Here is a 14,055-nt window from a genome sequence, read left to right on the forward strand (position 1 = left end):
CAGCATGATGCCCCTGCTCTTAAGAGCTCACTTCTGAAGGCTGGGGATAGGGGCGGGGGAGAGACAAGAATGAACCAGCACGGTGGTGGTGTAACAACGCGCATGAATCGCAGGAGATTTTGCTGAGTGAAGGAAACCTCACCCTAAGAGGATGAGGACATGCTGTAGGATTCCATTTATATGAAGTTCTAGAACAGGAAACACGAATCCAGGGTGGATATTCAGAGCTGTGGTGGCTTCTAGCACATGGCGTGGGAGCCAGCTGGGAAGGGACATGGGGGGGGGGGATCTCTGGGGTAATGGAAACCTTCTAAATCTTGCTGTCGGCTTGGGTTATGTTGATCACAACTTGTCAGCTAGTACATTGACATCTGTGCCTCTAATTGTTTCATTGTGTGCCAATTTTACCACCGAGCAAAAGCAGAAGTGCACATACCTTGAGCTGGGGTTAATGATAATGATACCCACACTGACGTACATGGGGGAGGTGTACTGCTGTCTGAAACTCAGTTTAAAGTGCATGAAAAATAAATAAGATGGATGGAAGGACTTATAACTGGTGAAACAACATAAGAAAATGTTAACAGTAGAATCTGGGTGCTTAGTTACAGGATGCTTGTAAAATTCCTTCAACTTTTCTGTATATCTCAATATTTCATTGAGTTCATGATGGGAACAGAGTGATTTTCCAGAGAGCAAGGGAAAGTTAGATGGGATATCAGGAGGACTCTGCTGAAGAGTTGAGGGTTGGACAGACACCCAAATCTTAGTGTCAACCATGGAAGCCCAGTTTGGCCTCCAGGCAGCAGGAAGAGTAGGTGCAAAGGTCGTGAGACCAGAACGTTTGGCTCAAGTGAGGGGCAGGAAGAAGTCAGCATGGCTGGAGAGTGCTAAGGAGAGGAAGGACAGGGTTGGGCTAAGGGTTACCTCCATGGCCTGGTAAGGGTTTGACTGTTACTTTAGCTACTATTCAGACTTTGGGTCACCCGGGTGGCGCAGTGGTTGAGCGTCTACCTTTGGCTCAGGTGGTGATCCTGGGGTCCTGGGATCGAATTCTGCATTGGGTTTCCCACAGGGAGCCTGCCTATCCCTCTGCCCATGTCTCTGCTTCTCTCTGTGTCTCTCATGAATAAATAAATAAAATATTTTTTTAAAAAAAAGATTGCTTAAGTGCTATGTAGATTTATTGAACTTGTTGAAAGCATGAGCCTTGGTATGATTTGGGATGAGAGTGACCCACTCTGGATCCTTTGTGGAGAATGGACCACATGTTCAGGGGAGAGTCACGTTGGTACAGGAGAAAGCTGTGGCTTTAACTTGGTAGCAGCAGAAGAGAGGGAGATGGGAATACAGTTGAGATACATTTCTGCTGGGGAAGAGGACAGTGGCAAAAGATGGGGACCAAGAATGGCTGGCTCAGGTCCCGGGTGGCAGTGCTGTGGTGGCTGCAGTGGGAAGGTGAGCACACGGAACAGATCAGATTCTGCTTTGGCTGAGGGAAGCCCGAGATGCTGATTCTGCACTTGGGTGGGATGCTGAGTGGGTGGCTAGATGTGATAGCCTGGTGTTTAGTGTGGAGGTCAGGGTGCAGGTGTCAGTGCGGGAATCGTCAGCATAGAGCTGGAGAGTGAAGCCATGAGGGTGAGTGAGATGACTCAGGGAGACAGTATAGACAGAGAAGGGAAGGCTCAGGAAGCCCAGGGATGTGCCAACATCTAGGGGTGGAAGAGAAGGAGAGGAGTCAGCAAAAACAGGCAGAGGGGGCGACAGCCAGGGAGTGTCCCTGCTGCAGGAGAAGAGAATATTCCAGAAGGAGAGAATGGCTGACTTGGCAATTGCTGTCTGGAGGTCAGGAAAGGGGATACAGTGACACGACCTTTGGATTTCACAGATTGGTGGGCATGGGTGAGCCTGAGCTGGCCTTGGTGTGGCATGTGGTATGGAGAGAAGGGAGCAAGGAGGGAAGGAGAGCCTGAGGCATAGGATGGGAGAGAGCAGGAATGGGGCGCATAATCTGAGGACTCCTGCTGGAAAGGGGAGCATTTTATTAAGCAGGGAATGTGCCAGTGGTTGACGGGGATAGGGAGAAGCAAGAGGGCAGAGTTGCAGGAAAAGCAAAGAAAGACACAGGTAAGACCGCTAAGGACGAGGACCATGTGAGGCCACCAGGTTCTAGAGACTTCTGCAAGGGCTGCTCTGCTGGGCTATGCCTCTTGCTTTGGACCCAGTGAAGCCTGTGTTAGGCAAGAGAAGGTAGTCACATGGCTGTCATCTCCCGCTAACCAGGTGGCCAGGAAGGTATGGTTCCCCGTCACCCAGGAGGACTCTGGTGTGTCTGGAACAGGAGAGGGGAAAGTCCTCAGGATGTCCTGCCAGGTTTGGGAGTGGTGGTGGGGATGGTAAGAAGTCTCCTTTGAGCTTCCCGGAACCCTTTACAGAGAGGAGAGCAAGAGAACTGAGAGGGGAGGAGTGAGGAGTAGTGACACCTGTGTTCACCTGTGCACACCTTTGCACATCTGTGGGTCTGGAGTGTGTGGTGTCTTGCATGGGAATAGCTGCATCCTGAGGACCACTGGACCATTATGGTGGTAAAAGCAGTGACGATGCCATGTCACAGCCTAGAGTCTATCATCTGCCCTGGCAGGTCAGCTCCACCAGCTGGGGGGACACCTGGGGGCCTGAATGAGCACCTGACGGTCACCCAGGGAGCTTGTCACTGAAGGCTCACAGTTACCATTTCAGTCTATCAAGTTACATCCAAATTTCACTCTTGGCCCTTTGAGTTCTTTCAGAGGCAAAATAGAAAGTGTTTCCTTTAGGCAAACTTTTGTCTTTCGCTTTGGAAACCACCCTTTCCCCTTTGCTCCAAAGGAGATTAGGATATTGAGGACAGAATGTCAGTTGAAGATTACATGAAAAGGATAATTAAACAAAAGCCCCACATTATACGACATCTAGAAGGGAAATTAAGCGGCTTTTGCCTCCTTCCCGTCTTTGAAGGATGCTCTGTAGAAGGGGAGCAGGGATTGTTGGACTCGATAAATACAGATAGTAACCAAACTGTACGGCCCATTGTTCTCCCTTTCCATTAAAAGCAATTGCTTAGCCAAGCTGACAATACACACCGCGGAGGCATAACCCCCTCTGCAGACGGAAGGATTAAGAGCCTGACAAGTCCTGGATAATAAGACTAATTAATAATTTCCATCTCCAAGGAGCGATACCTCCTTCTTGCTCTGTCTTCCAGTCTGGTCCGGGCAACTCGGTTTTCAGAGGGCTGAAGGACAGAGGAGGCTTTGCAGGATGGACCAGGCTAGAGGGTGGCCCTTCCCAGCAAGGCAGGGAGCCGAGGGGACATGGTGGGGGCGTGGGGTGAGCAGCGCACAGATGGCTACAGCGTGGAGCTTCCCTTTCGCTAAGTGAGCACCAAGCTCCGGCCTGAGACCACAGGTGAATTAGCAAACAGGACCTGCTACCACACAAGCACATGGGAGGGACCTAGAATTTTGCCACATGAAAGGTTGTCTGGAGGAGACCTTTCAGACCTCCGGAACGACAGCCACCCACACCGTCCCCTAGAGCCAAAGCTGCCAGTTATAGTCATGGAGGGGTGATGAGCAGAGTCGCCACTGCCAAGCATGACATGAAGACCCACAAATAAGCCTTGGCTTATTTCATCCTCCCAGTGACCTCACGAGAGACATCCTTCATTCCTATTTCACAGACAGAGAAATAAGATTCAAAGACGGTCATTCACTTGGCCAGAGTTGGTGGCTAGGGAAGTGCAGAGCTGAATTTAAACTGAGCCCTGGGGGTCCCCGAAGGTAGCCACTGGGAGCCTTTCCTGGGGCTTCAAGGCCTTCCTGCTGAGCACCTTCCTGGTCCACGAAGTGGGGGCAGAGGGTCCCACTCCCCCTCTCCATCCCACACCCCTGCCAACGTGGGCTCCGGCTGCCCAAGCAGCTGAGATTTGCAAGGCAAGGGCCCAGTAGCTAGGACCTGATTGCAGGTTGCTGCCCCAGCCCCCAGAGAAGGGGATCAGAATGAGGGAATCTTCTGGAAAATACCCAGTGACTTTCCTTGGAGAGAATAATGGCTGCTTTGGGGAGATGGCCATATTTTTCTGGAGGCTTTAGGTGGGTACAGCAGAGGCCCTGGCATCATAAATTGCAATCAAGCAAAGATGTCTAAAAAGGAAATAATACCCGCTCTGCTGTGCAGCCTGGCAAAGATCCTGAAATCTTAATGGAATTGAGCAATTTTTTGCATAGCACCGTAAATTCCTAGTGTCTACCTTATCTTCTCGTCACGTTATTCAAGGCACATTAATGGAGAATGGAGTGGAAGCTGCTAGTTACAAGAGAAGCAGCACAAGGAGGCAGTTGAGGAATGAGCCCTCGGATCCCGCGGTGTCGCCCGCAGCTGCCTTCTCCATACCTGCCCCTTCCCCGGCCGCAAAAGGCCTTCCCCGCTTGCTGCTCATGTGCTGTGCTCCCCCGAGAAAGAGCCGATAATGCTTTGCTCCGTTCCCCTGTCCCACAGCATCTGCTTTGCTACCTTCTCTCCTGGGGCGGGGGAGGCGGGACTCCTGCCACCTGCAGTATGCCCTCACCTCTCCTCTCTTCCCCCTACGCCACCCCTGCTTCACGGGGCTCCCTCCACTCACCTCTCCTTCGGTGCCAACACCTCCTGGAGCCCCATCCTGTTACCCATAGACCCAGAGCTTCTTTCCAGGACTTGCCTGCTGCTACCATTAGCTACCAACACAACCGTTTGCTGGGAGCTCCTCTTTCTCCGGGGCCCCCCTAAGGCACTTTCCCTTCATACCCCAGCCACACTTCCATAGGGTGATGACAAAGTCCAGGCCTCACGGGCCTGCACAGGGCTGCCTGGCACCTGGGGCCTGGGAGCCCACTACCCACGATGGCTACTGTTTCTCTTACCGATGCCGATAATGCCAATAACCTTCGTCAGCCTGGGGAAGACTCCATGGCGGTACTGAACCTACAGCCTCCTGTGGTTTGGCCCCACCTCTCCTGCTCTCTTCCCCGGGGCCCAAGCAGAGATGGGGGGTCGGGGCTCTCCCACACTCCCTCCAAGTACTTGACTGACACCAGGGCCTGAGACTCTTGTCCTGAGGACTTCTTGGACTGTGGGGCTGCAGCCTGTGGAGCTGGGACCCCCACACGGCCTTGCTAGCCCTACCTGTCCCTGTGCTCTGCGGCCCACGCCTGCCACATGTCAGAAAGGGCACGGAGGACCATCCCACCTCCTTCTTCCATCCTGAGCACACCTCCTCCTCCTCCAGGAAGCTTCCCCTGACCACCCAGCCCACTTGATTTCTCCTTCTCTGGATTCATCTCACCAACCAGCTTCAGATGCCACCTACTGGGCCAGCCAGGTGCCCCTAGGCATGTAAATTCAGGGTTGAAAGTGACCTTGATGCCATGGGGTCCTTCAGCTGCCACTCCACACAGGAGTGCTCTCCAAATGCTGACTCTTCCCCTGTGTTGCTCCATCCCTGGTTTAAGGAGCCTGGACTCAGCCCTGTCTGCCCGTCTTTGGGGGTTCTTTATTCTCCTGGAACCTGTTTCTCCATCTGTGAAAATCAGGGTGAATTCACTCTGCCTTGATTCCCCCAGGGCAGCTGTGAGAACCAAAAGACACTGGACTTAGAGTCCCCACCAAGTGCTGAGGGCCAGCCGGGGCCCGGCTGTGGTATCTGTCATGCGCACCGTCAGGAGACCCTCTGCCTAGCCCAGCCCACTCCTAGCATCTCCCACATTCTCCTCTCTCTGCAGCTGATGGGAGGACACCAGCGCTGTGCTGAGCTCCGGGCTTTCCAGACAGCATCTGTGCGATGAGCCCAGAGGGTGTGGCTTGCCTGGGCACCGTGTCCTCCCCACCAACTCAAGCCTGGGGGTCAGGGACCCACTCAGGCACCAACTCACTTCTCTTCCTTGAAGCATGTGGGTCAAAATGCCCCCCCTTCCCCCCACCCCCCCCCCACGAGGACAGACAGCCAGCCTGCTGACACTGCCTCCTGTTGCTCTAATTCCCATCAAAGCCACATGTCATGGCCAGGCCCACGAAATCTCAGTCTGGGTAACGCACGACATGTTCAAGGGACCACATGCAGAGCATGCTCCGGGACACTTTATTTCCCAGCCACTTCTATTCCACCCCAGTGACACATAAAAACGGTTACTGAGCAAGAAGACTTGAGTATTTTTTATGAAGCTATAATATCTTCCATTAGAAAACAGGATGAAAGAAAGAGAGGGGATGAAAAGAGGGAGGGAGGGAAAGAAGGAAGGACAGAGGGAGGGGGAGGGAGGGAGGGAGGAAGATCTCTCTTTTGCTGGACTGTCTCCTGTATCTTAGGGATGGCCCGCTGGTAGGGTCCATCTCACTCTGAGTGGAGATGTCCCCACCACTAGGATGAGCCTGAAGGCTGAGGGGTGAGTGTGGATACGCTCCTCTAGGTGCTTGGTTGGGGATTCTGGCCCCTTCTGTGAACTAGCTCACCTGCAGGGCACCCCTGAGGGCTGGGGATATGGTCCCAGGTGGGGCCGCACTTCCAGAAAGAGTGAGTGGATGTCGGGGAGAGGGGTAGCTGGGTCACAAATTATAAAAAAATTGATCATTCCCCAGATGGATGTCAAGTCTTTTGGGGGAGGGCAAGGGACATTTATAGTGACAACAGTGCTACCACTTTGAGAATGCATCTCCCTCAGTGTCCTGCTGCAGAGGAGGGGGGCTCACAGGAAGAGAGACACTCTGGCTAGCCTGTCCTGCCCAGCTCACGCACTGGTCCCAGCTCCCTGCAGCCTCACTGCACAGGGCAGGGGGTGATGTGGGTTGTGGGGGACACTAAAGCTTTCTCAGGGGTATTGGGTTGCTAGCCTACAGGTCCAACCCAATGCGGAGGGCAGCGAGCTATGACCCATTGGGCACTTGCTGTGTGCCAGGAGCTGGCAACGTGTGTAAGAGCACCATGTTACTGTCCCTGTTTACTGATGAGGAAACAGATGCAGAGAAATTAGGTGAACAGCCCAAAGGCAGCTAATAGGTGCTTCCCTGGGTGACCCACCTCCACTATTTTAGGGGGTTAAAATAAACACCATCCCAAACAGAGGGCCGATGGCGCTCATTCCCTCTACTCTGTGCAAAGTGGGTGCCCCAAAGGGCAGCCTTGGGGGCGATGTGCCAGGGACAGTAGCAGGTGTTCTGTGACCCTGCAGAATGCCTACCCCTGACCCAACCGTGCCATCACTTTGCCACTTTTGGGTAACAGTGATCTCTGAGGACCCTTCCTGGGGAGCCAGGGGTAGTACAGAGAGAAATACATATGTATCAGGACACATTGCACCCCCACAGGGGTGCCACAGCCTGATGCTGGCGAGGAGGCCTGTCTGCCCACAGCCTGCTCCCTCCCCTGCTGGCTGGGGCTGCCTGGGTCTCAGTGCACCCTCAGACCTGAAGGGCAAGTGGGGAGGCCCCAGTGGAAGGGAGGCAGGGCTCCCTTGGAGTGTGCTGGAATCAAGGCCTGTGTCTGGTGGAGAAGCTGACATGGAGCTGTTCGTGGCGACGTCCCCAGAGCGGGAGCAAAGGTGCTTCTCTGGGGCCCTGTCTGAGAAGCTGCAGAGCCCTGGGTCAGCCTGGGGAGCTGCTGGCCCCTGCCTCTTCTTCACGGCTGTCATTTCAGCCTCCTCCTCCAGGCAGGAGAAATTGCAGGATCCAATGCCAGCTGTGGACTCACAAGCCAACAAAGGGATTTAGGGCTTCAGCTCCACCTCCAGGCCTGACCGACCAGGTGCAGAAACATGGTTCTCAGGGCACTCATGAGGGGAACCCAGAGCCCTGCCCAAGCAAGAATGTGGGTCTCCTTCTTCTAGAAGACAGGAAGTCCTATCCTCTTTCCACCTCTGGGCTGGGAGCTTTAGTGGGGTGGCCTGGAGCTAGCACCCCGTGAGCTGGTACCCCCACCCCCTGCACTCCTCCAGGCTGGCACCATGTGGGCCCCCATGCCGCGGTACTAGGTGTAGACAGCTCCACTGCACCTGCTACTACGGTGGGCGGGGTGGTGGTGGGCTGGGCTGGCTGAGCTCAGGAGTAGGCAGGAAGCAGAGAGCATGGGGTGACAGGCCCAGAGATGCCTCCTTTCTGGCCCTAAGACCCGGGACCAGGTGCCCAAAGCTGGCTGTCTGCAGCCCCTCCCTATAAGAAAGGTGACACTGGTGCCCCGGGGAGGCAGAGAGGGCAGCAAGGGGTGCCCTCTGTGGACTGGGTGACCATGGAACGTCTGACAGTCTGGGCTTCTTCTGGGTGACTCCGGGTGCATGGTAAGGATCGGTGCTCTGTCTGGACAGGACTTGGTGCCTGTGGTGGCTGGCTATATGGTCACAGCTTCCGATGCAAGTCGTCAGGGCAGAGCTAGAACCCAGCTCGTCCTTGGAACCCAAACACCCGCCATTCTCCAGTGATCTAGGAGCCCCCAGTCCTGGGGTCCCACCGAAGTCCGGGTCCCGGCGCTTGCACAGCAGGGCTGTGAGCCCACAGGCCTCCATGGGTGCCACTGCAGTGGGCCAGGAAGGAGAGCTCCTCGCTACCTCTGCCCCAGTGAGCCGGCCTCCGCAGCCTAACAGCCCCCCAAATGGCAGTGGCAGACACAGGGACACACCCCCTGCTTCACTCAAGCACAGAAAACATTCATTAAGCATTTTAGAGGACAGGGCACAAAGAAAAACACTCATTAGAAGCAGAAATAGTTTCCAAATGAGCCATACAGAATCTGCTGGAAAGTCTAGCCTGAAACAAGGGCCTGTTCTCCTTGAGGCTGTGGACAGGGGAAGAAATGGCCAAACGGATGGAATGTGGAGGCCCAGGAAGGGGTGCAGGGGGCGGCAGGAAGGCCCCACGCCCCAGCACTAGAAGATCCCAAACAGGAGAGGTTGTGGGCGGCAGGGATGGAGCCTGAGGCCCGTGCACTGTCTGGCTCACCCTGGGAGCAGCCCAGCGGCAGGAGCGCCCACCTCCTCTGGCGCCCAGCAAGGCTCAGGGCCGGGATGACTGCAGTGATCACTGTGTTCAGGCCGTTGGAGGCAGAGGCAAGGAATCAGGAGGCCTGCCCCCAGCTGGCCCTGTCGCTGACCAGCTGGGTGACCCTGGGTCTGGCCCTGTCCTCTCTGAGCCTCTGTGTCTATCTAGGAAATGCAGCAGCTGAGCTCAGGGAAGCCTAGGGGACCTGCCAGCTGTGACACATGGAAGCCCCAGTGTGCAAATGATGTGACAGATGAGGCAGGTGTCCCGGGCAGCGGTGGTGGCTCCTCGAGGCCCCAGGGCAAATCCCCCAGAGGCCCTGACCCAGCTGGGCAGATGACCTCGTGTGGTGCATGCCAGCCGCGACAATGACCTTATGAACCCTCCACTCTCAGGCAAGGCTCTGGTTCCTCACTTGTCTCCCTGCTCACATCTTAATAAAATATTTATTAGCGATGGACAGGGGGCAGGGTAGCTTCCTCCTCAGAAAACCAGGTCACTCAGAAACTTTTAAGTGTTGTGTCAGCTCCTGTCCCCCTCCTCTCCCTGACCCCCTGCTTCTGGCAGGGGCGCTGACTCTGGCCCCGGGTCTGACACACGCTCCCACCCCCGGTCCTGACGTGGCCGGCCCCTCCCTGGCCGGCTGGGACTCTGTGCTGGGCTCTGGAGGGACGGGGTGGGGGTGGGGTGCGGGTTCCTCCCTCAGGGACCTCATGGTCTGGCTGCAGAAGAAAATCAAGTCTGCATGGGTGGAGGGCCCTGCTGCCCTAAGTGACCTTGCGATGAGTGGTACCAGTTTGGGATCCCAGAAGCCCCCGCTGGCTGCTGGGCTGGCACGACAGTGGGGGGGGGGCGCCCCTTGAACAAACTCTCCTTTACCCAGAAGCTCGCTTTCCCTTGATGCTCCCCCAAACCCCCTTCCTCTCAGGATAGCTCCCCGTGTCCCTCAACCCCTCACACACCACTGCCATGAGGGGTGTGGTCAGCAGCTGGTGGCTTCAGGGGACCAGGCTGGCTTCCAGGGAGCCAAGGGCTCCTACCTCACGCACTGCCCTGATACCTTCACTCCCACCCAATCTTTTTTCCTGGTAATTGGTGTCAGAGACAAACTTGGGCCAATTTCCATCTGGGCCAGTGTCTCATAGCTTCTTTCCTATTTAATATCAGAGAAATTAAACCTGGCCACACCGTCATTATCCTGGTGTTGTAATTAGCACCGGAACAAATTGCCCTGAGCCGCGCCGACTGCCGCAGTGTCTATCAAGCTCATGCGGAAGGGGCACCCCACTAATTGCTTTGGCCTTGGCTCCTTAACCTGCTACTGCCCAGCATGGACCGGGGAGCAGAAGCCCCCACCCCTGTGTGTATCCCTTCCGGTCACCTGCTCACAGAAACAAGGGCAATGCTCTAGAGTGACCACTCCCTGGGGCTGGAAAGAGAAAATAAGGGGGCCCAGATCTACCTTTAAGAAACCAACTAGTTCCTGTGATACTGGCCTTTGGGGACACGGGCTCCCCTGCCAGCTGGAAGTGACAAACCCAGATGAATGTACATCACCCCAGGTATGTCTCTAGCACATAGTGGCCAGGACTGAAGCACCGGGAGAGAGGCGGGCTGGGACCGCAGACACTCCCCTCCAACCCCGACCCCTGACTTCCCACCGCCTGACTTCTTCCCTGGCCCCAGAAACAAAATCTGAGTGGAATCCAGTTTGGACGGTAATGAGCTCACACCCCATGGCTGCCGGATGGTGTCTGATTCTAGGAAAGTAAATTTAGTGGAATGAAAAAGCCACAAGCACGTGATGGAATGAGAGGAGACAGGCGGAGGCGTGGGTGTGGGAGAGCAGGCCTGGAGGAGGGAGCACCCCTGAGGAGTGGAGAGTGGGCTGCAGGAGAGGCTGGCTGGCAGGAAGCTGGCTGGGGGCCCTGCTCCAACAGGGGGCAGTGGCGGCCAGGAATCCCGAGAGTGTGCCCAAGGGGTGCTTCAATAGGGCATCAGACTATAAAGAAAAAAAAGCCAAAACAGGCCCTGGTGCCTTTGGAGGAGCAGGAAGGAGGTGACCCGGGTGCAGGCTGCTCCGGGTGAAAATATTCCTCGGCAGGCAGCGTGTGACTCTGGGGACACAAGGACCTGCTCCAACTGCACCAGATCCCTGCTCTTGGGGTAGGAGGCCCACATTCTACTCCTGCAGCCGGGTAGAAGAGAAAACCTTTCGTGTTAACAAGACCAAAAGTATCAGCCCATGACCACGCGGAAGGCCCCTTTCACAGGAAAGCGAGGCCGAGCAATTAGGAGACGGTTCTTCTAGGCCAGCCTCCCAGGGAACTGACATCCCTGGAAACTGACAACAGGGCAAGATGTCAGGGAAGCCGTGTCTTTGCAAATCAGCACATCCTCGGACAGTCTCAGGCGTCATCCACTAATGAACTTGCTGAACCACAAACAATTATTTCTGGAACTGAGGGGCAAGGGCGAAGCTTGGAGGCAGGGCCTGGGCAGGGCCTCCACATCCACACCAAGGTGGCTCTGGGCCCCGCAGATACCTTCCAGGCCACCTTCCCTGGGACCAGTGGCCCCTTTGCTCTCTCTGCTCCCTGAATGCATGCTGTGACCTTGGGCATTTTCCAATCTGTCAGACCCCTCCTAATTGCACTGCCAACTGCAAGCCAAGGAGAGCCTCTGGCCTCTGTAGGAAGTAGGAAGAAACTGGGGCAGCGGCGCCTGGCCCCCAGGGAGGTGGGGCCCACAGAGAGCGGCTACAGATCAGAGGACATGCTTTGCAAAGAACCCAGGTCCAGCCTGACCGATAGATCCCTCGGACCTTCCCACCCACAGGGCAGCACCCTCTCCTCAGCAAGGTGACCACCAGCGACCACCAACGGGGAAGAGGCTGGGCAGCCACGCTGCTGAGCCAGGCCCGACTCCACCAGGCTGTGCACCAGCACCACAGACTCTCATGGGGCAAGGGTAGCTGGGGGGCTCCTTCACCCTTTTCTCTGTCCCACTGCAGAGCAGACATCACAAATCGATTACTGGGCTCCTTCCCGCTGAGTCACGGGCTCCTCCTCTCCCAACAACCATTCCAATCAATCCAACTGCCACCGGCATGCCTCTGAGAGCCGATTTTCCACAAGTGCCGACGACTAACTAACCCACAAGGGAAAACGAATGTGCAGCTTTCAGCCAACACGCATTTTGCAATCAGGGGCAAGATGCTCAGCCTTGTTTCCGTCCTCATCAAGAGGAAACTGAGGCACCCTGGAAGCACCTGGTGGGGCTTGATTCTCCTGGGGCAGGAAGCACTAGCCCCCCCACCAGGCCTCTCCCCTCCCTGGCACCTGACAGCCACCAGGCCAGCCACACGCCCGGCCTCAGCACCACACGCCAACGCCCCTAGCTCGCCAGGGAGCCTCGGCCCCGAGCTGCTGCACGCAGGAGCCCCACGCCCGCGCAGCTCCCTCCGCACACATTCCCCAGCACCGGAGACGGAAGAAGAATCCAGTCCCAGCCACCTACCTGAAGGAGCCAGTAGCACCTCCGGTGGAAGGTGGGGATGATGGAGGAATGGACATAGCAGCCGTACAAGCACTAGGGAGAGAGGAAAAACGAGAATTCAGTTGGAAAGAGGGAAGGAAGGGAGGAGGACGGCGCAACAGAGAAGGAGCCAGAAGGGGCCACGGACTCTGCCAGCACCCTGGGGCCTGAGGGCGGGCGCCTCTGGGCCTGGCTCCAGGGCTGGGACTGACGCCTGGGTCCGTATCTAAGAAGCAGAGTTGGGAAGCGCTAGTGTGCACACCCTGATGGACAGCTGGGGTGCTTTCCCCTTTGGGGGCCATGCAGGCATGTGTGAACCCAGAAAAGCCAGGGACCAGGGGAACACACATATGTATACGTTTTGCCCATAATATTAGGGGCTCGGAGTTACCCTGAAGGTTCATCCACAGAGCCTAGGTTAAGACCCCTTGGTGCACAGGGAAGGACCGGAGGCGTAGGGAATTGATTCAAACACATGTACACACCGCCCATGCCAGACCTTTCCTGGTCAAGGGCATCGTGCCAGGCAGGCGAGGTGGCCCTGGCTGGTGGGACCTCTGAGGCTGGTGGGGGTGGGCTTCCTAGGACTCTGACCTCTAGAGGCTGAGAGGCCCCTCATGCACAACCCACGTGCAGGCTTTTATTTAGTTTTTCATTCATATTTTTTGTTTGTTCTAAGGTTCAAGCTGCATCTTTTGCAGATGGATTTGGTTTTGGAGAATCAGGTAGGTGTGTGTGTGGGGGGGCAGTGGGGACTCAGGTGGGTGGAGCTGCCCGGTGTGTTGTGCACACAGCACTGGGCCCTGTGGGTCAGGTGTCCAGGCAGAGGTGGGATCAGGGATCGGTGAGAACAGACCTCTCAAAACCCAACTCTGAGAGTCTTAGGGGGACAAGATTTTGCCTTTTCTTTTGTAGCCTCCAATTCTAAACCAGAAACTCTCTGTTTCCATCTCCTGCAGAGTTTCCCTGGCTTCCCAAAGCACACGTTCCAGAATCGGTGGGGCAGAGAGTGCAGGCAGGACCCCAGAACCTCGCAGACCAAGGATGAGCACAGTCTCCCCTTGACCTCTCATTGCTCATTTGAACCTCACCATAGCCACCCCCTCCCAGCACCGGTGCTGCAGGGAGAAGTGGCCAGCAGCTCTGCATTTAAAGCACCCCCCAAAAGACCAAGTACAATTTGCTTTTACTAGGAGTCCATCTGAGCCCTGCCTGTGTGATTAGCCGAGTTGAAGAGAAATCAGTCTGGACTATGGGATTCTGGCTGTAAGAAAATCAGATTTCCAATATGTTAGAACTTTTACAGATTGCTGTCAGCTGGGACTAAACCCTGTACAAACCAACCAAACAAAGCGGAAATTAATTTAAACGATTCCCTTGCAATTCTTGCCCACGAAATGTATTTATTATTAAGAAGGCAATATTCTTTCCTGACTTTTCTGGTTTTTAATACACTGTGTTTTTCTTTTCTCACTT

The 14,055-nt window shown here is 55.6% G+C and overlaps 1 protein-coding gene across 21 annotated transcripts in view; it reads right to left on the reverse strand.

The window, feature by feature from the left end:
* Positions 1 to 14,055, reverse strand: part of CAMTA1 (calmodulin binding transcription activator 1) — an 848,042-nt gene that overhangs the window by 231,972 nt on the left and 602,015 nt on the right. For 19 of the 21 annotated variants that reach the window (XM_072819831.1, XM_072819825.1, XM_072819824.1 and 16 more), the window contains one exon: positions 12,562 to 12,633. The exons of the other annotated variants lie outside the window; for them this stretch is intronic. In XM_072819831.1, the coding sequence (XP_072675932.1) occupies positions 12,562 to 12,633 (72 nt within the window). The remainder of the gene's footprint in view (positions 1 to 12,561; positions 12,634 to 14,055) is intronic. 21 annotated transcript variants of the gene reach the window in all.

This window comes from Canis lupus, chromosome 3 (assembly GCF_048164855.1).
Source record: "Canis lupus baileyi chromosome 3, mCanLup2.hap1, whole genome shotgun sequence".
NCBI lineage: Eukaryota > Metazoa > Chordata > Mammalia > Carnivora > Canidae > Canis > Canis lupus.